General features: G+C 41.0%; 2 protein-coding genes across 7 annotated transcripts in view; one reads left to right on the top strand and one right to left on the bottom strand.

The window, feature by feature from the left end:
* PRELID3A (PRELI domain containing 3A) overlaps nt 1-25,912 on the top strand; it is an 86,241-nt gene that overhangs the window by 57,753 nt on the left and 2,576 nt on the right. For 2 of the 5 annotated variants that reach the window (XR_014017386.1, XR_014017387.1), the window contains exons 6-7: nt 14,858-16,058; nt 17,710-17,773. Coding sequence is in view for 3 of the 5 variants with exons in the window: in XM_081253242.1 (XP_081109368.1) it covers nt 14,858-14,934 (77 nt within the window). In the remaining 2 variants the exon portion in view is untranslated. Of the gene's footprint in view, nt 1-4,503; nt 5,010-14,857; nt 16,059-17,709; nt 17,774-25,912 lie in introns of those variants that run through there. The other 3 variants (XM_081253242.1, XM_081253243.1, XM_081253241.1) reach the window with 3 other exon arrangements.
* SPIRE1 (spire type actin nucleation factor 1) overlaps nt 17,775-25,912 on the bottom strand; it is a 188,453-nt gene continuing 180,315 nt past the window's right edge. For both annotated transcript variants that reach the window (XM_081253238.1, XM_081253239.1), the window contains 5 exons: nt 24,710-24,847; nt 24,051-24,121; nt 23,504-23,531; nt 23,271-23,407; nt 17,775-21,002 (listed from right to left, as the gene is read on the bottom strand). In XM_081253238.1, the coding sequence (XP_081109364.1) occupies nt 20,744-21,002; nt 23,271-23,407; nt 23,504-23,531; nt 24,051-24,121; nt 24,710-24,847 (633 nt within the window). In that variant the 3' untranslated portion in view covers nt 17,775-20,743. The remainder of the gene's footprint in view (nt 21,003-23,270; nt 23,408-23,503; nt 23,532-24,050; nt 24,122-24,709; nt 24,848-25,912) is intronic.

Below are 25,912 nucleotides of genomic sequence, written 5' to 3'. Positions count from 1 at the left end.
TTCTCTCTAGTTGTGGCATGTGGGTTTTCTCTTCTCTAGTTGTGGGCTCTGTAGTTTGCAGCATGCAGGCTCTAGTTGAGGCGCACAAGCTCAGTAGTTGTGGCATGCGGGCTTAGTTGCCCTGTGGCATGTGGGATCCAATTTTCCTGACCAGGGATGGAACCCAAGTCCCCTGCATTGTAAGGCAGATTCTTTACCACTGGACCACCAGAGAAGTCCCTATTGCTATTTTATTCTTTTTGATGCGATGGTAAATGGGATTGTCTCCTTAATTCCTCTTTCTGATCTTTTGCTGTTAGTATGTAGGAATGCAAGAGATTTCTGTGTATTAATTTTGTATTCTGCAACTTTACTGAATTCACTGATGAGCTCTAGTAGTTTTCTGGTAGCATCTTTAGGATTTTCTATGTATAGTATCATGTCATCTGCAAACAGTGACTGTTTTACTTCTTTTCCAGTTTGGATCCCTTTTATTTCTTTTTATTCTCTGACTGCCGTGGCTAGGACTTCCACCAGTATGTTGAATAAAAGTCGCAACAGTGGACATCCTTGTCTTATTCCTGATCTTGGAGGGAATGCTTTCAGCTTTTCACTGTTGAGAATGATGTTAGCTCTGGGTTTGTTGTATATGGCGTTTATTATGTTGAGGTAAGTTCCCTCTATGCCCACTCTCTCACTGGAATCAAAACCAAGGTCTAGGCATTGGCCCAGATGATTCTGATCCAGGTGTCATCAGACCACACTTTGGGGCATATTGGGTCCCCTCCCTCCTCTGAACCTACCTTGAAATCTACTTCCATGAAGGTGTTCTTGAATGACACCAGCTCACAGCTTACTACAAATTCCTAGATATTTATATTGCTTTGGATTTTTTTGAACTATTTACACATGTATTTGACCAGGAGCCAAGATGAGATGTTTACTTTGCACGCACAGCCCTGGGCATTCACTGAGTGCTTGGTGATGTGAGGACTGGATTCAGAATCATAGCCCTTGGTGGGAAAAGCAGGTGGAAACACAGCAGGGTCATGAGCACAGCATTGGAAGTGGTGACCTCAGGTGTGATGCTGGGCTAGTAGTTTGACCTTGGGCAAATGACCACCTTGCTGTTCCTGTTTTTCAGATGTAAAAGAGGGTATGCACAGCACCTGCTTAGAGTTGAGTATCAGAGTTGTGGCTGAGGGTACTTTGCACAGTACCTGATATGGAAAAGTGCTTGAAACCAAGCAGGATCCTGCAGGGCCTTTGTGGTGACAGACCCCACCCTCCCGTGTCCCCTGCCTCTTGTTTGTAGAAAAGCTTTAGCCTGCTAGGCCTTCCCCAATTTGCAAAGAGCAAATTTAATCAGAGAATTGAGAAAATGCAGAAACAAATGAAAACAGTCAAGCAAGTCAAAGTAATGATAATTTAGCCATTAAATGAACTCAAGGACCTTTAGTTCCTCCTCAAGGGCTATAAGTAATATCCTGAACTATATCCTGAGTTGCTGTGCAGATACTAAACCCTCACCAGGTGGAGAAGTTAACTGCATGTTGACCACAAGCATATAGACCCCTAGAGTGGTTAGAATCAGAAGGTTGATGATGTTAACTGTTGAAATACCACCCTGTTACCTCACCACCCACCAATCAGACAAATGTCCACAGGCTGATATGGCACCCATGACCCTCTCCCTCACCTTGTCTTTAAAAACCCTGGCCTGAAGGACATCAGGGAGTTTGGGTCTTTTGGTCACGAGCTGCCCATTCTCCTTGCTTGGCCCCATGTTGGTTGCCTTGCAATAAATGCTGTACTTTCCTTCACCACAACCCAGTGTCAGTAGGTTGGCTTTGCTGCATGTTGGGCGAGTGGACCCAAATTTGGCTGGAAAACAATTTTGGTGACCCAGGTGGGCCTTCCATCCCAAGTGGGCATCTTGCTAATGGCACACTGGCCCCTGGCCATTGGCAGCTCATGGATCCTGTCCAGCAGCTGCCTGAGCACTTTTTTCTCAGGAGCAGCCCCAAGTGCTTGCACTGACTGGACATTGCTGGCTCATGGCAGTTTTGATTCAATGGTGAAGGAAACAAGGCTCTGGTCCTGATCTGGTCTGGTCCATGAGATCTCTCTGGTAAATGGCAGAACTTCCTATGTGACTACACCAGGGTATTCTTCCCTACTGGGTTGCCTTGCTTGGAATTTTCCTTTTGGCGGGGGCTGTATGGAGGGGAGACGTAAAACTTGGTCATCTGGTTTTAAGTGGAATGCCACTTTAATTGGATTTCCCCTTCTGGGTCGAGGAGTCCCTCAGCCATCCAGCACTGCCTGAGTGGTAACTGGAAAACTCCCTGTTAGACCAAGGCTGATCTGCACCCCTGTCTGGAATTCCAGATAAGAAACTTTCCATTCTCATGCTAGGGAACTACAACCCTGAAAGGCCACCAGATAACACTCTGCCTGGTTCTGATGTGTTTCTGGAAATATCCGCAAAATGAGAAAAAAGGGGGGCGGGAATTGGAGCTCTGTTCCATCTCGTATTCCCCTGGGATGTATTTTGCAAAACTGGGAGAGCTTTAGTTATGCTCCTACAAAGAGATAGAAAGAAAATGATTTTTCCAACACTGTGTGGCCACAATATTCTTTAGACTTGAGAAAAATTCCAAAACTGGTTCTTTTTTTACTCAGAGAAAACTGGCTTGATAAACTATTTTTTCAAAATTCTGACCCTGAGAGAACAAAAGTATTCCTAGGAGAAAGCTTTAAGTTATAACTCTTATCATGTACTTGGAATGCAAACACAGTCCACAATGCCTGAGACTATAGCCTTGGGTTAATAAGTAGAACCTGAAACTGAAAGGAAAAAAGGGAGAAGAGGCTTAAAATTCAAGTGAGTAAACTTACTCCAACTGTTATTTATAAACTAATGAGTTTTATAATGTCTGATTCATGACTAAGTTTTAAAATAAAGCTATGAGATCTCTGATTCTGTCTTCATGTAAAAATGAATCTATGAATGAGCTCTATTTAATTTGCTTAAAAGAAATGAAGTGCTATATAAAATCTCAGAAATACAACAAACTCTCACGTGATCTGGGGAATATTCAATATTAAATTAATATCTGGCATTAAAGTTACAGTTTGTTGGTTTAATTAATACAGAAATGTCTTTAGAGTCATCAATATTAAATATAATACTTTTATCATACCTAGATTTAATAGAAGCCAAATAAGTTCATATTATATCTGCTGTAAAATTTGTCAGCAAAAAAATTAACTTGGTATGATGATATTTTCATAAGCACTGAAATAGAGATAAATGGGATAGAAGCTTTTAGGTGAACTCTTTAGGAATAATTATGCTTTAATTTCTCCAGAGGTTGGTAACTTGAAATTTTAGAATTTTACTAAATTAAGGTAAATGATGAGAATTCATTGAATGTCTAGATCATTTTTAATTAAGATAAAATACTGGAATATTGATTGCTAGGCAAGTCTAAGTTTGCCTATCTTCTTATGAGAGAAAAGCTAAAAACGTATGTTTATCAGACAAACGTCTTGGACCATGTTAAAGAAATTATGCTATGAGAAAATGTATGTTTTTAAAGGTTATGGAATGTTTTCATTAAATGTGCCAGTCAGGAAATGCTGATGTAAGAAACAGTTCACAATTGCTTGCTTCTTGGTTTTTGCTAGAGAATAAGGTTTTTAAAGCTTAAAAATTACAATATATATGCAATTAAACTACTAAAGATAGTAAGGGAAGCTCTACAATATGTAAAGAAAGTAGTATATATGTTGTCAATGAGAGCAGGTATAAAGAATGGAAATATTTTGTTAAGTGAAAAGAAGAGTAATTTTATCCTAGAGCTGGTTGTTTCTGGATGAGAAATAAAATAAGGGACAAACTAATATGGATACAGAAAGGGATAGAATGTTTGTGGAAAAGGAACCTTGAGGAAAGAGTTTTTTTGTTCGTGGTCAACATTGGCTAAGATTAGATTCAATTTAATTAAGTAAATAAATTTTGTTACTAAAAGTAGGCTGGTACAAACTGGAGTTTGATTTTCTCTGTTAAGAGAACAAAGTTTTCCTGCAATATTGAGCTGCTTTTGATAACAGATTGTAAGCTTCATAGGTTTTTCTTTCTCTTTGGGATGTTTCAAAGGGCCCGTAAAGCATCTCAGTGAGAAATATTAAACTAATTAGAATTATTTGGTATAATAAATTACATGAGAAGCATTGGCAAATAAGTGGTGATAAACATTCTTAGGTTATACTGTATGGATAAATGTCATTAGTATAAGTGTTCTAGAAATTATATGAAGTTCCTAAAATTTGAATATGTCCTGATACTATGTTATCAGTCAATTTTAGCTATTATCTTAAAATGTTGTATATCAACTTGGTTAAGTTTGTCCAATTGCATTTTAATCAGATCTTTACCTGTGCCTTTTTAAGTCTTTTTTCATCCATGGAGAGTTATTGTTTCACTCTGATGCTTTTGCAAAAATGCTTCATCTTCAGGACGATTCATAGAAAGGACTTTTGGACAAGTACAGGTTTCTGATAACTTTTAGATCATACAGCTGAACTTGGTAAGAAATTAAAGAATTATAATAGAAACCCTAATGACCTCATAAAACTGTTTACCAAATGTTTGTCTCCGTATTAAAATGGAAAGAACATTCTCTAGTAAAGCTGTCACAGAGTATAACTAATCATGACATGTATCACTGCTTGTTTTAAGTCTGTTGTTAGAAGCACATGTACAATGTTTATGGGACAATTCAGTATAATTGATAAAATGTATAGCCTATAAAATGCTTCCCCATTAATCTAGCTCTGAGCTTGTTTACTGTCAGTTTTCCCCCAATGTGGACAACTAGGCAAATGTGTGTACACACAAAAGTAGGCCTAGCACTGAGGGACAGGATAACTAGGGTAGGCAACTACCACCCTGGCATCGAGGGACAGATATTTTGATCATCAATGCTTTCTATAGAAAGATTTGCAATCAAAAGGGGAAAATGATGGAGGAAATTCTCACATATTGAGGTAGGGGGATGTCATTCTGGCGTACACATGATTTAACTTGAACTTTAGGCTAATCAAAACAGTCTGTTTATGGCCTATTAAACATACATCATACATCCGCTTTAACCACTAAATGAAATAATGCATTTAAAAAAATAGAATAACCATGGTTCAGGCATCCAAATGGAGCTGGGTGTCCATCGTGGACATGGTTTCAGACGTATTCCTGTATTACTGAGAACTTAAATTTTCTGAATTGTATCAGACTCAGGGACACGACCAGCTGTTCTCAAAACATTATCTGCTAGCAGCTGCCACCTTATGGTCATAAGGTCTCCTCTTGTAACTATGAAACCTTTCTCTTACTTTAGGAATAGTAATGGCAAGTGAGACAACTCTAGACGTAGCCTCCCAGCAGAAGGCACTACATTCTTTAACAAGAATAATACGAGAAAGTAAAATTGCTTTAAATTTTGTTTTAACAAAAAAGGAGATATATGTGTAATGGCCAGTAGCTCCTGCTATATATATATTAACACCCCAGAAAAGGTGAAACCCAAATAAACAGAATAATTCCGAAGGTTACTTGGTTACAGAATGTATGTAAAAAGGAATGACCCACTTCAAAACTTATTTTTTCTGATTGCTATCTGGAATAGGAAGACTCTTTCAGGGACTACTACCAGGGTGTGCATTTTGGTCATTATCATCACTGTAATATGAGTACTAATTTTCAAATATTTGTTCAGGTGCTATGACAAAGGAATCAGGGACTTCCCTGGTGATCCAGTGGTTAAGACTCCCATGTTTCCACTGCAGGGGGGTACAGGTTCAATCCCTGGTCATGGAATTAAGATCCTGTGTGCTGTGCAGTGGAAAAAAAAAAAAAAGACAAAGCAATCAGAGAGGTAATATTTTTCATAATACAAAATATTGATGCTAAGCTTGAGACTTCTTTAAAATTAAAGTCAATGAAAGATTTGACAGCCAATATGGTGGAGTAGAAAGACCCTGAGCTCACTTCCTCTCACGAGCATGCCAAAATCACAACTATCTGCAGAACAACTACTGACGAAAAAGACTGGAACCTACCAGAAAAGATCTTCTAAAAAAAGCAACCCCAACAAGACAGGAGGGGCATACACATGATATAATCAAAATTCCATACCCCTCCCTTGGGTGGGCAACACACACCTGGAGAATAATTATATTGCAGAGACTCTCCTACAGCAGTGAGAGTTCTGAGCCCCATGTCAGGCTCCCCAGTCTGGAGGCCCAGCACCAGCAAGATGAGCCCCCAGAGCATTTGGCTTTGAAGGCCAGCAGGGCTTAACTGGAGGAGGCCCACAGGACTGGGGAAATAAGAGACTTCACTCTTAAAGGGTGCACACAAAACCTCATGCACACTGGGACCCAGGGCGAAAGCAGTAATTTGATAGGAGCCTGGGCCAGACCTACCTGCAGGTCTTGAAGAGTCTCCTGGAGAGGTGGAGGGTGGCTGCAGCTCACCCTGGAGACATAGACACTGGGGGCAGACATAGTGGGGAACTTTCAGCTGTGTGAACACTACTGGGGCTGGTGGCTGACATCTTGGATCATTAGTGCCAAGACCTGGCCCCACCAAACAGTCTGCAGGTGCCAGTGCTGGGACACCTACCGAAGGCCACTTCTCCAAGGTCAAGAAATGTAACCAACCTACCACATACATAAAAATACAAATAGCAACTTAGACAAAATGATGCGGCAGAAGATTATGTTCCAGACGAAGGAAAAAGATAAAACCCCAGAAGAAGAACTAAGTGAAATGGAGATAGGTAATCTACCCGACGAAGAGTTCAGAGTAGATGATCAAAAGAACTCTGGAGGGGAATGGATGCACAGAGCAAGAAGTTAGAAGTTTTTCACAAAGAATTAGAAAACAGAACAACCAGAGATGAATAATACAGTAACTGAAATGAAGAATGCACGAGAAGGAATCAATAGTAGACTAAATGATTCAGAAGAACGGACCAATGAGCTGGAAGACAGAGTAGCAGAAATCACTGCCGCTGAACAGAAAAAAGTAAAAATGAAGAGAAATGGGGACAATTTGAGACCTCTGGGACAATATCAAGTGCACTAGTAGGGGTCCCAGAAGGAGAAGAGAGGGAGAAAGGGCCTGAGAAAATATATGAAGAGATAATAGCTGAAAACCTCCCTAACCTGGGAAAGGAAAGAGTTACCCAAGATCAGGAAAGAGGAACACACCAAGATGCACTGCAGTCAAAATGACAAAATTTATAAAAGAATATGAAAAGCAGAAAATAACATACAAAGGAGCTCCCATAAGGCTATCAGCTGATTTTTCAGCAGAAACTCTTCAGGCCAGAAGGGACTGGCACAATATATTTAAAGTGATGAAAGGGAAAAACCTACAACCAAGAATACTCTACCCAGCAAGGCTCTCATTCATATTTTTTTTTTTTTTTTTTTTTTTTTTTGCGGTACGCGGGCCTCTCACTGTTGTGGCCTCTCCCGTTGCGGAGCACAAGCTCTGGACGCTCAGGCTCAGCGGCCATGGCTCACGAGCCTAGCCACTCTGCGGCATGTGGGATCTTCCCGGACCGGGGCACGAACCCGTGTCCCCTGCATCGGCAGGTGGACTCTCAACCACTGCGCCACCAGGGAAGCCCTCTCATTCATATTTGATGGAGAAATCAAAAATTTTACAGACAAGCAAAAGCTAAAAGAATTCAGCACCGCCACACCAGTTTTCAACAAATGTTAAAGGAAGTTCTCTAGGTGAAAAATAAAAGTTTACAGCTAGAAACAAGAAAGTTGCAGAATGAAAAAGCTCACCAGTAAAGACAAACATACAGTAAAGGTAGGAAATCATCTACACACAAAGCTAGAAGGGAGGTTAAAAGACAAAAGTAGTAAAATCATCCGTATCCACAATAAGCAGTTAAGGGATAACAAAAACAATTAGATGTAAAATATGATATCAAAAACAGAAATTGTGAGGGGAGGAGAGTACAAATGCAGGGTATTTAAAATGCATTGGAAATTAAGAGATCAGCAACTTAAAATAATCATGTATATATAAATACTGCTATACCAAAACCTCATGGTAACCACAAGCCAAAAATCTGTAATAGATAAACACAAAAAAGAAAAAGGAATCCAGACATAATACTAAAGATAGTCATCAAATCACAACAGAACAAAGGAAGGAAAGAGGGAAAAAAAAGACCTACAAAAACAAATCCAAAATAATTAATGGGACTTCCCTGGTGGTCCAGTGGTTAAGACTGTGTGCTTCCACCTCAGGGGACGTGGGTTCAATCCCTGGCCCAGGAACTAAGATCCCACATGCTGCACAGCCAAAAAAAAAAAAAAAGTGGCAGTAAGAACATATGTACTGATAACTACATTGAATGTAAATGGACTAAATCCTCCAACCAAGAGACACAGACTGGCTAAATGGATACAAAAACAAGACGCATATATATGCTACCTACAAGAGAGTCACTTCAGATCTAGAAATTCATACAGACTGAAAATGAGGGGATGGAAAAACATGTTCCACGCAAATGGAAATCAAAAGAGAGCAAGAGTAGCAATACTTACATCAGACAAAATAGGCTTTAAATTGAAGACTGTTACAAGAGACAAAGAGGGACAGTACGTAAGAAGATAAAACAATTGTAAACATAGGCACCCAACATAGGAGCACCTCAATATATAAGGCAAATATTAACAGACATAAAAGGAGAAAGTGACAGTAACACAATAGTAGTGGGGGACCATAATACCCCACTTACACCAATGGACAACTCATCCAGACAGAAAATCAGTAAGAAAACACAGGCTTTAAATAACACATTAGACCAACTTGACTTGATTAATATTGATAGAGCATTCCATCCAAAAGCAGCAGAATACACATTTTTTTCCAACTGCACATGGAACATTCTCCAGGATAGATCACATGGTAGGTCACAAAACAAGCCTTGGTATGTTTAAGAAAATTGAAATCACACAAGCATCTTTTCCAACCACAACACTATGAGACTAGAAATGAACTACAAAAAAACAAAAAAAAACCTGCAAGAAACCCAAACAGGTGGAAGCTAAACAACATGCCACTAAACAACCAATGGCTCACTGAAGAAATCAAAGAGGAAGTTAAAAAATACCTAGAGACAAATGAAACTGAAAACACAATGACCCAAAAACCTATAGGACACAGCAAAAGCAGTTCTAAGAAGGAAGGTTATAAAGATACAAGCTTACCTCAGGAAACAGGTAAAGTCTCTAACAGCCTAATTTTACACCTAAAGCAACTAGAGAAAGAAGAACAAACAAAATCCAAAGTTAGTAGAAGGAAAGAAATCATAAAGATCAGAGCAGAAATAAATGAAATAGAGACTAAAACAAAACCAAAACCAAAAAACAATAGAAAAGATCAATGAAACCAAAAGCTGTTTCTTTGAAAAGATAAACAAAATTGATAAACCTTTAACCAGACTCATCAAGAAAAAGGGCCCAAATCAATAAAATCACAAATGAAAAAGAAGTTACAACCAATACCACAGAAATACAAAGGATCATAAGAGACTACTACAAGCAACTATATGCCAATAAAATGGACAACCTAGAAGAAATAGGCAAATTCTTAGGTACAATCTCCCAAGACTGAACAAGGAATAATTAGAATATGAACAGACCAATTATCAATACTAAAATTGATTAAGTAATTTAAAAACTCCCCCAAAACAGAAGTCCAGGACCAGATGGCTTCTTCACAGGTGAATTAGCGAAGAGTTAACACCCATCCTTCTGAAGCTATTCAGAAAAATTGAAGAGGAAGGAACACTTCCAAACTCATTCTATGAGGCCACAATCACCCTGATGCCAAAACCAGACAAAGATATCACACTCAAAAAAAGAAAATTACAGGCCAATATCACTGATGAACATAGATGTAAAACAACAAAATACTAGTGAACTGACTCCAACAATACACTAAAAGGATCATACACCATGATCAAGTGGGATTTATCCCAGGGATGCAAGTATTTCTCAATGTCCATGAATCAATCAATGCAATATAACATATTAACAAACTGAAGAATAAAAAACATTCGATCATCTCAGTAGATGCAGAAAAAGCTTTTGATAAAATTCAACATCCACCTATGATAAACTCTTCAGAAAGTGGGCATAGAGAGAACATACCTCAACGTAATAAACGCCATATATGACAAACTCATACACAACAGCTAATATCATACTTAACAGTGAAAAGCTAAAACCATTCCCTATAAGATAAGGAACAAGACAAGGATGGCCACATTTGCCACTTTTATTCAACATAGTTTTGGAAGTCCTAGCCATGGCAATCAGAGAAGAAAATGTAATAAAAGGGATCCAAACTGGAAAGGAAGAGGTAAAACTGTCGCTGTTTGCAGATGACATACTATACCTAGAAAATCCTAAAGATGCCACCTGAAAACTACTAGAGCTCATCAATGAATCTGGTAAAGTTGCAGGATACAAAATTAATACACAGAAATCTGTTTCATTTCTATAGATTTAACAGTGAACTATCAGAGAAATTAAGGAAACAGTCCTATGTACCATTGCATCAAAAAGAATAAAATACTTAGGTATAAACCTACCTAAGGAGGCAAAAGACCCGTACTCTGAAAACTATAAAACACTGATGAAAGAAATTGAAGACCACACAGATGGAAAGATATAGTGTGTTCTTGGATTGGAAGACTCAATATTGTTAAAATGACTGTACTACCCAAAGTAATCTACAGATTCAATGAAATCCCTATCAAATTACCAATGGCATTTTTCACAGGATTAGAACAAAAAAATTTTTTTAATTTATATGGAAACAGAAAAGACCCTGAATAGCCAGAACAATCTTGGGAAAGAATGGAGCTGGAGCAATCATGCTCCCTGACTTCAGACTATACTACAAAGCTACAGTCATCAAACAGTATGGTACTGGCACAGAAAAAGACACATAGATCAATGGAACAGGATAGATAGCCCAGAAATAAACCCTTGAACTTATGGTCAATTAATCTATGACAAAGGAGGCAAGAATATACAATGGAGAAAAGACAGTCTTTTCAATAAGTGATGCTGGGAAAACTGGACAGTTACAGCTAAAAGAAGGAAATTAGAACATTCTCTAACACCATATACAAAAATAAACTCAAAATGGATTAAAGACCTAAATGTAAGACCAGACACTATAAAACTACTAGAGGAAAACATAGGCAGAATGCTCTTTGACATAAATTGCAGCAATATTTTTTTGGATCCGTTTCCTGGAGTAATGGAAACAAAAGCAGAAATAGATAAACAAACTCATTAAACTTAAAAGCTTTTGCACAGCAAAGGAAACCATAAACAAAACGAAAAGACAACCTATGGAATGGGAGAAAATTTTGCAAATGATGCAACCGACAAGGGATTGATTTCCAAAATATACAAATAGCTCATACAATTCAATAACAAAAAACCCAAACAACCCAATCAAAAAATGGGCAGAACAGAACTGCTGAGCCTGTGCTCTAGAGCCTGCGAGCCACAACTGCTGAGCCCGGGTGCCACAACTGCTGAAGCCTGCGCGCCTGGAGCCTGTGCTCCGCAACGGGAGAGGCCACCACAGTGAGAAGCCCGCTCACCACAATGGAGAGTAGCCCCCGCTCGCCTCAACCAGAGAAAGCCCACGCACAGCAACAAAGACCCAACATAGCCAAAAATAAATAAATAAAATAAATAAATTTATTTTAAAAAAATGGGCAGAAAATCTAAGTAGACATTTCTCCAAAGAAGACATACAGATGGCCAACAGGCATGTGAAAAGATGCTCAACATCACTAATTATTAGAGAAATGCAAATCAAAACTACAATGAGGTATCACCTCACACCGGTCAGAATGGCCATCAAAAAATCTACAAATAATAAATGCTGGAGAGGATGTGGGGGAAAGGGAACCCTCTTACACTGTTTTGGCAGGAATGTAAATTGGTGCAGCCACTACAGAGAACAGTATGGAGGTTCCTTAAAAAACTAAAAACAGAGTTACCATATGATCCAACAACCCCATTCCTGGGCATATATCTGGAAAAGATAAAAACTCTAATTCAAAGAGATACATGCACCCCAATGTTCATAGCAGAACTATTTACAACAGCCAAGACATGGAAGCAACCTAAATGTCCATCAATGGATGGATGAATAAAGAAGCTGTGGTACATACATACAGTGGAATATTACTCAGCCATAAAAAAGAATGAAATAATGCCATTTGCAACAACAAGGATGGACCTAGAGATTATCATACTAAGTGAAGTCAGAGAAAGACAAATATCATGCATCACTTATATGTGGAAAAAATGATATAAATGAACTTATATACAAACAGAAATGGACCCACGGACATAGAAAACAAATTTACAGTTACCAAAGGGGAATGGGGGTGACAGATAAATTAGGATTTGGGGATTAACATATACACACTACTATATATAAAACAGATAATCAACTGTATAGCACAGAGAACTATACTCAGTATACTGTAATAACCTATAAGGGAAACGAATCTGAAAAAGAATACGTGTGTGTGTGTGTATACCCACACCCATGTATAACTGAATTACTTTGTTGTACACCTGAAACACTGTAAATCAATTATACCTTAACTTAAAAAAATAATAAAGTCAATGACTTTCTCTCCTCTTATACTGAAAATTTGGCTTTGCCCCCATTCAGCAGTTAGTAGCCAGAGCAGTCATCATCCCTGTTCCCCTCAGGATTGAGGAATATCAAAGAAAAGGGGGGACTGAAACTGGGCAGGACCCTGTGGGGCCTTCCTTGTGACAGAACCCACCCTCCTGTGTCCCCTGCCTCTTGTTTGTAGAAAAGTTTTAGCCTCCTAGGCCTTCCCCAATTTCCAAAGAGCAGATTTAATCAGAGAAGTGAGAAAATGCAGAAACAAAGGAAGACAGTTAAGCAAAACAATAGTTTAGCCATAAAACAAAGTCAAGGACCTTTAGTTCTTCCTCAAGGGCAATAAAAAATATCCTGAGTTGTTTTGCAGATACTAAATCCCCCACCAGGTGGAGAGGTTAACTACACGCTGACCATCGGCACACAGACCCCCCAGAGTGGTTGGAACCAGAAGGTTGATGATGTTGACTCCTGAAATACCACCCTGTTACCTCACCACCCACCAATCAAACAAACGTCCACAAGTTGATTAGGCACCCTGACCCTCTCCCTCACCTTGCCTTTAAAAATGCTTACCTGAAAGCCATCAGGGAGTTCTGGTCTTTTGATCATGAGCTGCCCATCCTCCTTGCCTGGCCCCATGTTGGGTGCCCTGCAGTAAATGCTGCACTTCCCTTCACAACCCGGTGTCAGTAGATTAGCTTTGCTGTGTGTCAGGCGAGTGAAATCAAGTTTGGTTCAGTAGTTCAGTAACGTGCTCAATTATTGGTAGCTATTAGCTACTAAAAATCAGCAAAATATTTTAAAAGTTATTAATAGTAACAGCACAAAATATCTAATCTCATAAAGCTTACCTTTTATCTTCCCTTATTTTCTTGGCCAAATTATTTTAATATGACAAATTTGAAATCATTTAATATATTTTATTTCAGCCCAGTTGGCACATTAATTTTAATCAAGGTATTATGATTACTACCATACTATGAAAGGGGCAAGTAGTAAAAAGGTAATGAGTACGAACTCAGTGCTGATAAACATATGCTTTGCATTTATGTAGTGGCTTCAATTATGGGTCTTTAACATCTGCCCATCAATTTGTTAATGGAAAAAAGCTGGGTCAGGAGGCTGGGCTGTACATGGTGGCTCCACCCAGGGGCTCTGGAAGTGGAAGAGTGCCTGGAGAGGAACTGTGATGAGTGGCATTTACAAGAGAGGGGTCAGAAACCCAGACTGGCAAGTAGGGTTTCTGCGAGCTGCAGGTAACCAGCAGATGCATGAGCTGCTGACTCAAGCCTCCCTATTCTAATGGCCCACGTTAGGCCTGCAGTGATTTGTTGACTTAGGATTGTACTCCTGCCTTAAAGGAAAAACACAGGGCTGTACGTGGCCCTTACGTGTTAAAGAGCACAGACTACACCCTGTGTCAGCTGTTTTGAAGATGTTGATGGTTCCATCTTTGTATTGCTGACTTTTTCTCATTTCCATATTGAACCTGCTCATTCATTGACTCCACAAACATTTACTGAGCACCTGTTGCATGCCAGATAGTTTTCCAAATCTAGGGATGTGGTGGTAAAGAAATCTGACAAATATCCGTGTCTTCATGGAACAATGTAATAGATGCTGAGTGCAGTGGAGAAAAAGAAGATGCAGGAGGAGTAGGAAGGGCAGGAAGCACTGCAGAGACACGGCAGTCGAGAAGCTATTGGAAGCAGCCCCTGGCCAGGGAGGAAGCCCGGTCTGTAGAGCTGTGAGACAGAACCAGGGAGTAAATGACTGCGTGAATGACACAAGGCCTCCGTCCCAGTTATTGGACCTGTTCAGTGATGGAATTTGGCAGAGCATAAGCATCTGCCTGGCCCTCGATGTGTTTCATCACGGCTGAGAACTGCGAGGGCCAAAGAGACAAGCTTCTTGGCTGGGGGTCCCATTACCACACATGGGAGGTGTGTAGACTGGGGACCCCTGTAGCTGTGGTAACTATTTCTTTGATCAAGTTGGACAGCAAGAGTTGTCTGTACTTTTGTTTCCACTTAACACAATTAAAAGTCTGTTACATGTAGTCATCCCTTCAGCTACTTGCTTCCCTTTACGTCTCGACAGGAGCACACGTCACACTGTGGGAACAGAGACCTGCCAAGACAGACCACGTGTTTCCATTGTGCAGGGCTGGGAGATGAACCACCAGTAACCAGACGGTGCCAACACAAAGTGGCGGGTGCAGAGGTGTGTGTTTGGGTTTTTTGGTCTGTTTTTAATATATGTCAACTCATCTTTCTGTTCGTTTTTTGTTTTTTTTTTAATTTTGGGAGATGGACTCAGGTTCTTTATAGCAAATAGTAAAACTGAACTTGCCTTTGCCTCCCCAAGTTTCAAATAAATGCAGCATATACTGTTTCTTGCATTCATGTAATATAATCAGGTTCGTCATCAATACAGAGAAATATTGTTTAATAACACTTGGCTTCAGTAAAAGTGCTGGCGTGGATGCACAGAGATCTCTCTGAGTTTCTCACTACAGTGGGTCATGCTCTCGGTTACTCAGCTGTTCAGTGTTTGTGCAGTATTGGTTCTTTGACCCTGTGTGTTGTGTCTCTCCTGGTTAAAAGTGACCTCAGAGACCACCTCATCCAACACCCTCACTTTAAAATTGAAGAAACTGAAATCCAGAAATGTTAAGGTGCCTTCCCAATGTCTGATAGCTGTTTTGCTGCCATGCTGGAGCACAGTTTAGTTAGAACCATTTCAGATACTTGAGACCAGGTACTGCTGGAAGGCTCTGCTTCACTAATTACAGACTAGTTTTTTTTTTTTTTCCAGTTATCAGAAAGCTCTTTTTGCAGGTGAATACCATTGTGGAGCAGGGTCAGCTCCAGTTCCTACCATGAAGGAGGTGTGCCCACCACCGGCTACACCAGGAGGAGTGCCTTAGGCCACCACAGGAGCCGCACAGAAGTGGGGGTGTCCAGCCAATTACACCCACAATGCTCAGTCCAAGCTCACAGTCTGTGGATCTGACTCCTTAAATGACCTTGAGATTGTGGTAGGATGACCCAAGTCATCTTCCCTTCCTTGGTGGACAGCTGAAATCTTCTCAGGCTTCTTCTGTCTTTGGGGTGTCTAAGGTCAAAATTTTTCCCTTTAAATGAGAAGTTATTCTGTTTTCTATTTACACCTTAGGCTCCCTGCTGCAGGAGCTACACTGCTGAGGTTTACCTGTGCAGAATCTTGCTGTTCCTTCTCTTTCTCCCAAGGGATTTCCTGAAGCTTTTACATCATGTTTGCTTAGGAATTTGATATTCAGGTTAGCTTTCCAGAAATCCTCAATTTCTCTTTGGTATTTCCACTCTGCAACACTGTCGCTTCCGGAAAAGTTTGGGGTGTGACATTTTCTGCTGTGTTACCCTAGGGAAAGGAACTGGAGGAGGTAGGCCAGGGACCAACAGATGATTCCTGCCGTTACATGGGAACATCAAAGCAAAGAAGAATTATACAGAAGGGCACACTTCTAGTGAGGCTGCCCCTTCTTTCTAGCCACTCCCGAGGGAAGGAAGTTCTGCCTTTTCTTCAATTCATAGACAGTCACGTTCGTTGGAGCTGCTCTGAGAGCACTCACTCCTAGTACAGGAGCCAGCGTCTGGCCCCCTGGGTGAGTGGAACATCCAGGTGATCCCTCAGCTTTTAAGCCCCAGGGACATAAGTGAACTTTAATTAATGCCCCAGTTTTCAAGAGCCTACTTTTAGAGAACTGTGTCCTGTCAGTTCTGAAGCCCTTTTACTTTCACTACTTCGATGGTAAGGAAGTGGCTCAGATTTTGCCACCAGCATCACAATCCAACAGCAGAAACAGAGCTGTAGAACGTTCCACACAGTAAAATCGATTCTAAATAGATAAATATATATACATCATACACATTTTAATGGAACGAGCCAGAACAGCATTGTGAATTCAGTCTGCCAGGTAACTCCACCTGAACATTTAATTAGTGCAAGCAGAATTTTATATTAAGTAGGTTCTTAGCTCTTTAATTTTTTTGGATGAGCAAAGGGAGATGTTTCTAGAAGTGGGCCTTAGGCTGACATGCAGGAAGAAGGTGCATTCTGATGAATGTATGTGTATGTGTGTGTGTAACTGGAGTCTTGAAACACATCATATGTGCAATCAAGCCCTTACCTAGAAGAGTTCTCCTTATGAAATTCTAGACTCTGATGATTTGCAACTATACAACTTCTCAACAGGAGCTGAGAAGGAAAAAGAAAGATGCAGTTAAATAAGGGTTACCCAGAGCTTCCCTTCCTGGTACCCAACCTCTCTGTGTATCTGGAATCCAGGAGGCACAAGGCAAGGGCTTGTGACCCGGATTCAGAAAGTCAGTGAACATTAGAATTATGAGCTGACATCTTGTTACACACATGTCACAGAGAAACTTTAGCGGAAGAAGAGCCTAAAATATATCTGGCAAATAAGTAATGAATTAATATCCCACTCAATATCACGTAATGTTTAAGATACATAAAGGGCTAATGATGCTCTATATTTAGTTAACATAAAGACAAAAGAACTTTCCTAAATTCATTCTGGGTTTAATCTTCCTAATTTTTTTTCTTGACCCTTTAAGAGCTACAGCAAGAAATTTTCTTCATTGGACATTTCAAGAATATATACCTTGAGGAATTCGATTTAGGAAAAAAACTAAAAGCTTTATCTTTCTATACATAATTTGTCTCCATAGATGTGACTTCTTATATAATAATTGTTACATATACTAGTTATAGATTTTAGTTTCCTACCCTGCTGCGCTGAAAAAGGAGGCAGGCTGCTCGGTGACACAGCAGAGTTACAGTGACTGCTCATTTTCATTTATTTTTCCAGTGTGGTCCTTATAGATTGTATTTCTCAAGCTGATCGTAAACTGCTGATGTCATAATAAATATATCTTGTCTTCCCAACCTAGGTGGTTTCCAACAGCTAGTTACCAAAAGACATCATCATTTTACAGCAGGAACTCCACACAGAAGGTATGATGTGAAGCCATTTATTTTCCCCTCGATCGATTTTAAAAGACTTTAATGGAAAACGTTCAGTACTGTCATGTCACGCGGAATGCCAGCAGTACCTTGACTTTTATACACACAGGAAGCCAGGTCAACGTGTACACATGTCCCCATGGCCCTTCAACAGTTTTGTATGTACAAAATTGTCTGCTATTTTGCTTTGGCAAACGGCAACATAATTTAAAACTTTCATGTCTCCTATGTGACACCTAAAATCAGTCCAACATTTATTAATACAGTTAGAAAAATAAAAGCCTTAAAAAATTCATGGTATGAGCTCATGGTGCTAATCACATGACATGAGTTTATGAGTTCATGGGATCTCATCAAATGTAAGATCATTTTAAAAATTCCTACATAACAACTTTCTGGTTTAATTTGAAAGGCTTAAGACTTGAAATCTAGTAAGACTGTTAAGTCGATGTACAAATCAATTACTTGATTTAACTTTTCCTTGCCTTGGGAGAGTTAATTCTCATTGTCCACTGAATGAACGCCTTTCAAATATTAATAACTATATTACAGTATTTACAAGCTTTCTTATCTATCCTGAACTGATAGGAAGTTCAGCTGTGAGAAGGGTGAGCTCATGAGGCGGGGGATGCAAGGGAGGGTGTGAGCCTGGAGGGAGAGGGCGAAAGTGAAGCCCCCCGCTGGGATACATCAGGCTCCAGGAGACCAGCCAGCCAATGACGCTGTTGTTGTCAGACCAGAAGTGCGTGCCAACAACCAGGACAAAGAGGAGGCCTGGGAAGGTGTGTTATCCCAGTAGGAAGGGAGGAAGAAGCTAGGCCTCAGGTCAAACGAGGCTGAGGACTGAAAGCATGCCCCACAGGCTGGCAGTGAATGACCCTCTGGAAGTTACCCGATTTGGTTGAGGTGCTGGGGATACATGCCATGGATAAGGGAGGGGGTAAGTGCAAGAATTTCTTTTGGCACCAGATAGTGATGCTCATTTGATTTCTACAATATTAGCTGTGCCATGTGCCCTTTTCTACTGTACTTTCTGCAAACTGTCCCACGGAGACAGACCTACCACCCACTTGACCTCTTCAATACACTTGGCAAAGCCTGTTAGTGCTGTGGACAGTGCTGTGGACGCTCTGCTAAGAGGCGCCCACAATGCCCAGACAGCCTGCACAGTGTCACAAACCTGGAGAAGTGAAGTCAAAGACTAGATGTGCTAGATTTTATGTGCCTTGTGAATGTCGATGGGATTCTCATTTAGGGGGTTTAGTTTCTTGTATTTTAATAACACCTATAAACTACTCGTTATTTTAAAAAGCACACTCTCCTAGGTCTGGTCTGTGCATGGATACAAACACCACCCCATCTCCCTTGCACCCTTCCTGGTGGCTGTTTAGAAGCTGCTCACACCAAAACTTTATAAATGAGATTCACTCAATATAATGTTTAAAGCTCTCACGTGAGAGTCTTTAAAACTTTAAACGTTTCCATAATCAGTAAGGGTTCTCTGGTGGCCCACTTTTACGTGCAAATACAGACAAACTGTTAACATGCATTACTTCAGTCAATTGGTAAAGTTTATTTTGTAAGTGTAAGTAATTTTAAGCCATTTACTAATTTATAAATTTCGGTCACGTAAAACCACTACCAGGGCAGTTCTGAGGTATTACTGTTAATTCACTATAGAAATGTTCCTGTATTGTGAGGTGGTGTGAAGTGTGACTGCCCTGCCTTTTGGTGGCGCTGACTACAGATGTGTCCTAGAGAGCGTTCAGGAAACTGCTGTGTGTGTGCATTAACTGAGCTTCCAAACGTGACTGGCAACTTGACTGGCTGGTCTGCCAAGCGAACCAAAATCATAACGACGGCCACGGAAAGGGCCACACAAGTCGAGACATGACACATGTATGGTGCTGCCTCAACCTGGCTTCATCAACACCCGTCCTACTCAAGTCACTTACAAGGAGAATGTGTGCAAAAAGCATCCACAAAGCCTATTAGCAGGTTAATTTTAAATGAACTAGACTATGTTTTTGCTTTTAAAATTCATTTATAAAAATAAATTTCAGTTTGAGACCTTAGATACCAAATTGTGGCTTAATTTAGTCGTGATGGCGAGACTAAAGTTATGAAAACCGCAGTTGGAAATGTGAGCACTCCAGCTCGTTCCCTGCGGCGTGGCCGACGCGCTCACAGCCCTTCTCCTATTGGCCAAAATACTCAACTTCTGGACAAACGTCTAGCCTGCCCTTGTCCCCAAGCTCCACAAAACTTTAAACCTTAGACCTCCAATATAAAACTACTAGTGACCATAATACATTCAAGATAAGGAAAGCCCTGCACCTGCCTCGAGAGACACCGCCTCACTGCCCGGGCACAGACACAGCGTGGGGGACATGGGCGCCCACTTGAGCGTACAGCTTATTCAGATGCTTTGTACTGGAGCGCAGAGTAAAGTCCCTCCCAAGTCTTTATCTCAGAGCAACAATAATTTAAAACCAGTTTGAGAGCATGAGCAAATCCTTGTAGGTTCTGTGCTGTGAGACGTTAACAGCCTGGCCCAGCCTCCAGGGATCTGTGTGCATCAGGTAGGAACACTGTCGGGTGGAAATGCCAATATTACTTACTGCTTAGACTGTGCTGACTTCAACGCCTGTGTTAGACCGATTTCTCACACCAGAAGCTTTCTGCCTCAGTCAGAAAATTATTTGAGGGACAGTAAAGAACTGAACTAAGGAAAAAGTTTCTGGCCTCCAAATCCCCAGACACACAGAAGAAAGTTTCAAACTACTGTCCTCTCTCAGTGCAGACAAGGGACTGGCTGATATGAACACAGTGTTCAGTCTGTGGAACAGTGTGATGCAGCAGAACCCTGATCTCATGCAAACCCGAACCAGTTAACTGCGAGAAGACAGCCCCGCTCAGTGTTCTCTCGTGAATGCGACTCTGCACACGAATGCATGGGGCTCAGACCTCACTGATGGTCCTCTCTGAAGGGCAGTACTCCGAAGGGCCTGCCGAGGACATGTAGAAAGACTGTGTTTTCCTTTTCAATCGGGCTCTTTTGTTGGCCAGCACCAGGCTATGCCGGCTTGAGTTGATGATTTCTGAAATGAACTTTTTGCAGTCTACACACACCTCCATGGTGCTCCAGTCCTCCATCAACTCTTTGGGAAATTGGAGTTCTTCATCTGATTTGTCCACAGACTTGGATTTTGAGGACAATCTGGAAAAAAACAAAACATTTACAACATCCATTATTATTACTTATAGTTCTACTGCAATAGTAAGAAAATATGTGCAAAAAAAGTAAATCTGTTGGCAAAACATGATGGAATGGGTGGGTGATTTAGTCATGTCAGTTTTGTCCAAAGAAGAAGTTATAATTGGCGACAACTTTCCAAATATTTTTGGGGACTTCTCTGGTGGCACAGTGGTTAAGAATCCACCTGCCAATGCAGGGGACACGGGTTCGATTCCTGGTACGGGAAGATCCCACATGCCGTGGAGCAACTAAGCCCGTGTGCCACAACTACTGAAGCCCATGTGCCATGACAACTGACCCGTGTGCTGCAACTACTGAAGCCTGCGTGCCTAGAGCCTGTGCTCCGCAACGAGAAGCCACCGCAATGAGAAGCCTGCGCACCGCAATGAAGAGTAGCTCCCGCTCACCACAACTAGAGAAAGCCCACACGCAGCAATGAGATCCAACGCAGCCAAAAATAAAAAAAATAAAGACATGTCAAATTATTTAAAAAAAAACCAACAAAATATTTTTTAAGAAAGAAACCAGGGAACCTTTTATTAAGAAATAATAATATGGGGCTTCCCTGGTGGCACAGTGGTTAAGAATCCACCTGCCAATGCAGGGGACACAGATTCGAGCCCTGGTCCGGGAAGATGCCACATGCCACGGAGAAACTAAGCCCGTGCGCCACAACTACTGAGCCTGTGCTCTAGAGCCTGTGAGCCATAACTACTGAAACCGTGTGCCACAACTACTGAAGCCTGTGCACCTAGAGCCTGTGCTCCGCAACAAGAGAAGCCACTGCAGTGAGAAGCCCGCACACCACGACGAAGAGTAGCCCCCACTCACTGCAACTAGAGAAAGCCCACACGCAGCAACGAAGACCCAACGCAGCCAAAAATAAAAATAAATAAATAATGTTATATTAAAAAAAAATACTACTACTAAAAGCACTTACTAACCCTTCTAGAATTTTTGGAAAATAGGATATTCAGAGTATTCACCCAACTACTATACATAGATAGATCATGAACTTTAACAACTGAAATGAAATGAAATACATGTTGCTAATCTCTCTGATTCAGAGAGAACTTCAAGTTCTTTCTCCAGTGACCCTGTGTCATGGTTAATGAACATTAGTTAACTGTAGATGGTAGGTCAGACTATAAGAAGCTGAAGTAAATTTATCTTAATCCTACGACAAATCCTGAAAAGTTATCTTTGGACCAGCTTTCTTGTCATTTCGTATTTATCAAATGTGCTTCCCCCTCCACAACAATTCTCTATATCTGGGTGACTGACTATTTGGATTCCAGAGAGCTGGAGTTAACTAGACCAACATCATCATAAATGTTTTGGGTAGTTTTTGGAAATAACTAGGAACCATCTACTCATTCACTATCTTAATTAAACCAAACAGGAACGTAGAGCTAGTGCAGGAAAGAACAGACTGTAGTTCGCCTGCCCTGAGCCCGTGGACAGCAGCCCATACTCAGAGGTCAGGATGGGGACTGAGCACAGGGGCAGGAACCTCGGGTACAGGTTACTGCTGGGCTCTCAGCTCCCTCACCTCACTGTCCACAGACCCTGACATGCAGAATGGCTACCGTCCAGCATCTGGCACCAACACCAGTGTCCCTCCCAAACAGGAGGCCGCTGGTGCATAAAATCCCAACACCCTGGGCCCTGCCAGTGTGTGGTCTGACCTCCTGTCTTTCTTAAGGACCAACACTAACCTTACTCTGCATTAAATGCAAAGGGATGGGTATTCGGGCACCTTTTTTCTTTTAAATTGTCAGCTCTTGGCATAAAGCTTTATTTCTGCCTTTACAATAGGAAAGTAAGCCAAAGTTATCACAGACTACTGTAAACACAGGATTAAAAAGATTTTTTTCAAAACTAAAGAAGGAAAGAAAGATTAGACTGTTATGTGCAAGTGTTCAACTCCATTGAAAACAAGGTCAGTTTTAAAGATGACTTCTAAAGGACACACAAAAGTAATTACTTCCAAAGTAGAAAAAACATTAAACTGAGAGATTAAGTATCTTTCAGGGAGCTAGCCATCATCCCTTGTCATGTGACCTTTGGCAAGTTTTGGAGATTTGTGTACAAGTCAAAACTATATTAAAACCAAGCCACCCATCCACCCAAACCCCTGCCAGCCAAAACCCCACCATATCACCACAGTCCTCAAAAGAGCTCTCGTCTTTCACAAAGGATACACTGGAGACCCGGCCCCTTGCTCACCTGGCAATGCTCCGAAGTGGCCGATGGTGGCCAGTGGAGGGTTTTTCTGGCCTCATACTACTTTCCCCTCTCTGCAAGGCAGAAGGTCCCAATGAAAAGATAGGAAGGGTGGAGTATGGCTTGGAGGGCAGCCGCATCTAGTATCCCAAATAAAACTGAGAATGAGCAGTACTGTTAAAGAGGCAGAGTCAGTAAAATTAGCACACGTTGTGATTTCACTAAGCTTAGCTTACCTTTTTGCAACACTGTGAGCACACCGGCCTGTACACAAAATCAGAAGTGTTACTCAGCATGATAACCACGAATGCAACTGCAGAGTTAGAGAAGCCGCAGGCTGCGTGGCTGTGAATTTCTACAGTAAGTCCCCTGGACTCTCTGCTTCTTCTATCAGAACGTAACAAACTGAGACAACTGGATTGCCAAAAAGACAATCACACTGTAAAACTTAACTCTTACACTGTGTCCTATGAAAGGATCAACTTACGTCTGTTTGGGATTTTCTTACTTGTCTATCCTGGGATCATATGACAGTCACATCTATTTTTTTCTGTTCAACATGACATATTATTATTAGACCTATCTTGGATATGAAAAGAAATACATGCAGAGAAACTTTCCAGGCTTAATATCAAATAATTGTCCACTCTTGAAGCAATCACTATTACTAACTTACAAGCACAGCACATGATAACAGACTGGATTATTTCTAGTATTGTTCCTCAGAGAAAAATGATGAAACAGTGGGTCCTTGACTGCTGTCATCAATTACAAAAGCCTTACCTCTTACAGAACTGACAGGTATAAGACCAAGTGAAGAAGGAAAACCTCCTGGTTCGGCAACAAAAGCAGAGCTAAAAAATAAAAATTTTAAAGGAGAAAAAGGCATTGCCAATAATTAATTTCCTAATTTGCATGTTTGGACACACATTTATATGTGGAAAGTTTAGTAGACAAAGGGAGAAGAGCATTTAGAGACCCTTTTATTAAGTTTGGTTCTGTGATCATTATAATCTGCTCTGTATTTGATTATAATTCTACCTTTAAATGGTAATAAAAGGCCACAGTTCTCAAGGGTCTTGCCACCATGGAAGCAACCTGAAGAAGGTTCTGAAAAAGTCTTCTCTGTTTCTCAGATACATTTTCTCTACAATCCTTTAAAAGTGTAACAACTAAGGGCAGACCTTGTTTTATGAAGGCATACCATTATTTATTATGGTGGTTTTAACCTTCTGGTTTTCAATTTCCCAGGGAGAAATAAAAATACTCACTTTTGTGAGCAAGGCAGAAGAGGGACTGCCTGCCACGGGGTAAGCCTCTTACCTCCTAGAATCCCCCCAAAGTCCTATGCCATCTGGCCAGCAGACAGTGTCCTCAGGGGACATGCCTGTGACCGACCACTCTTCTAACCCTGCTGATCCATCAACTGTAAGTGGCTCTACCTTTCCTTTTTTCAGAGCAGTGTAGACATCTTTATACTGTTGGTATTTTTCCAGCTCTGCCTTCACCAGGACCTGACGAATATGCATCACCTCCTCCACAGTAAGTGCTAGGCATTCCACTGGGTAGCAGAATTCCTCCTGAAATTCAAAATTCCACATGAATAAGAAGCTCCCACCACCCTTCTGGCAAGGCAAAGTTCCCCTTCAGATCAGTCACCTGGTTAGTAGCTTCAGAGAAGAAAAGAGGTTTCCCAGTAAACACGAGCAGAGCCGGTTCACTCTGGGGACCACACAGTTTCTAATTACACTGAAACAAGAGATGGCAGAAAACTTCCGGGGACCATGTGAAACACTGTAGCCACTGAAATTTCCAATTAATAAAATTTCCTCACATTTGTTTAAATGTTTTGCCTCAGGTATCTCTATTCCATGAAGTGGAGCTACATATCTATGAATTGAAATCTTGGGGAAAAAAATGTTATTGTTCTAAACCAAATTTCTGTCAGTTTTCTCCTATGATTACACAAAGATATTATTTAGTTTTGTGTTGTATATATCTGCTAATAGATAAATAGCAAATCTACAACATTGGTACTGTTTTAAAAACTGATTTGTGGTACCCAGAAGAGCCAAAAGAAGGTGGTTAGTAATCGATATTGAGAAGCGTTATTTAGTGGTAAGTTACATCAGCACAGCCTAAAAACTCCTAACAGTGTGAGTGGAACTGGACGTGGAAACCAGCAGGCACTCCCGTCAGGCTGCCCCACGCTCTCCAGATCTCTCATCACTTTTAAACAACTGCAGAAGCACAGTCCGCACTGGACAGATGTGGAGACACTCAGAGAACTCTGACGATAAATATCGAAGTTGGCTGTCTTATGTTAATGGTTTCCCTAACAACAGTGGAGGAAGATGTTGATGTAACTGATCCCACTGAATAAAGAGCCTCACACCATCTGCTCCCCAGCCGGCCCTGCGCTTGATTGGTGGGCCCAGTAGAAAGACAGAACAGTTTTGTGCGCCTGCACCCTGCTGAACTTCACAAGGGCCATTGTGACAGAGCGACACAACCCCGATGTCCTCGGTGCACACACGCTGTAACTCACGCCCACACACACAATAGTGCTGCTCACAGGCATTCTGGAATCAAACAAGCCAAAGGAGACAGCACAGGACTATGAGTGCAGTCAGTTTATGGAGTTT

This window comes from Mesoplodon bidens (assembly GCF_964165515.1).
Source record: "Mesoplodon bidens genome assembly, chromosome: 13".
NCBI classification, from domain to species: domain Eukaryota; kingdom Metazoa; phylum Chordata; class Mammalia; order Artiodactyla; family Ziphiidae; genus Mesoplodon; species Mesoplodon bidens.
This window is presented reverse-complemented; position numbering and strand designations above follow the sequence as displayed.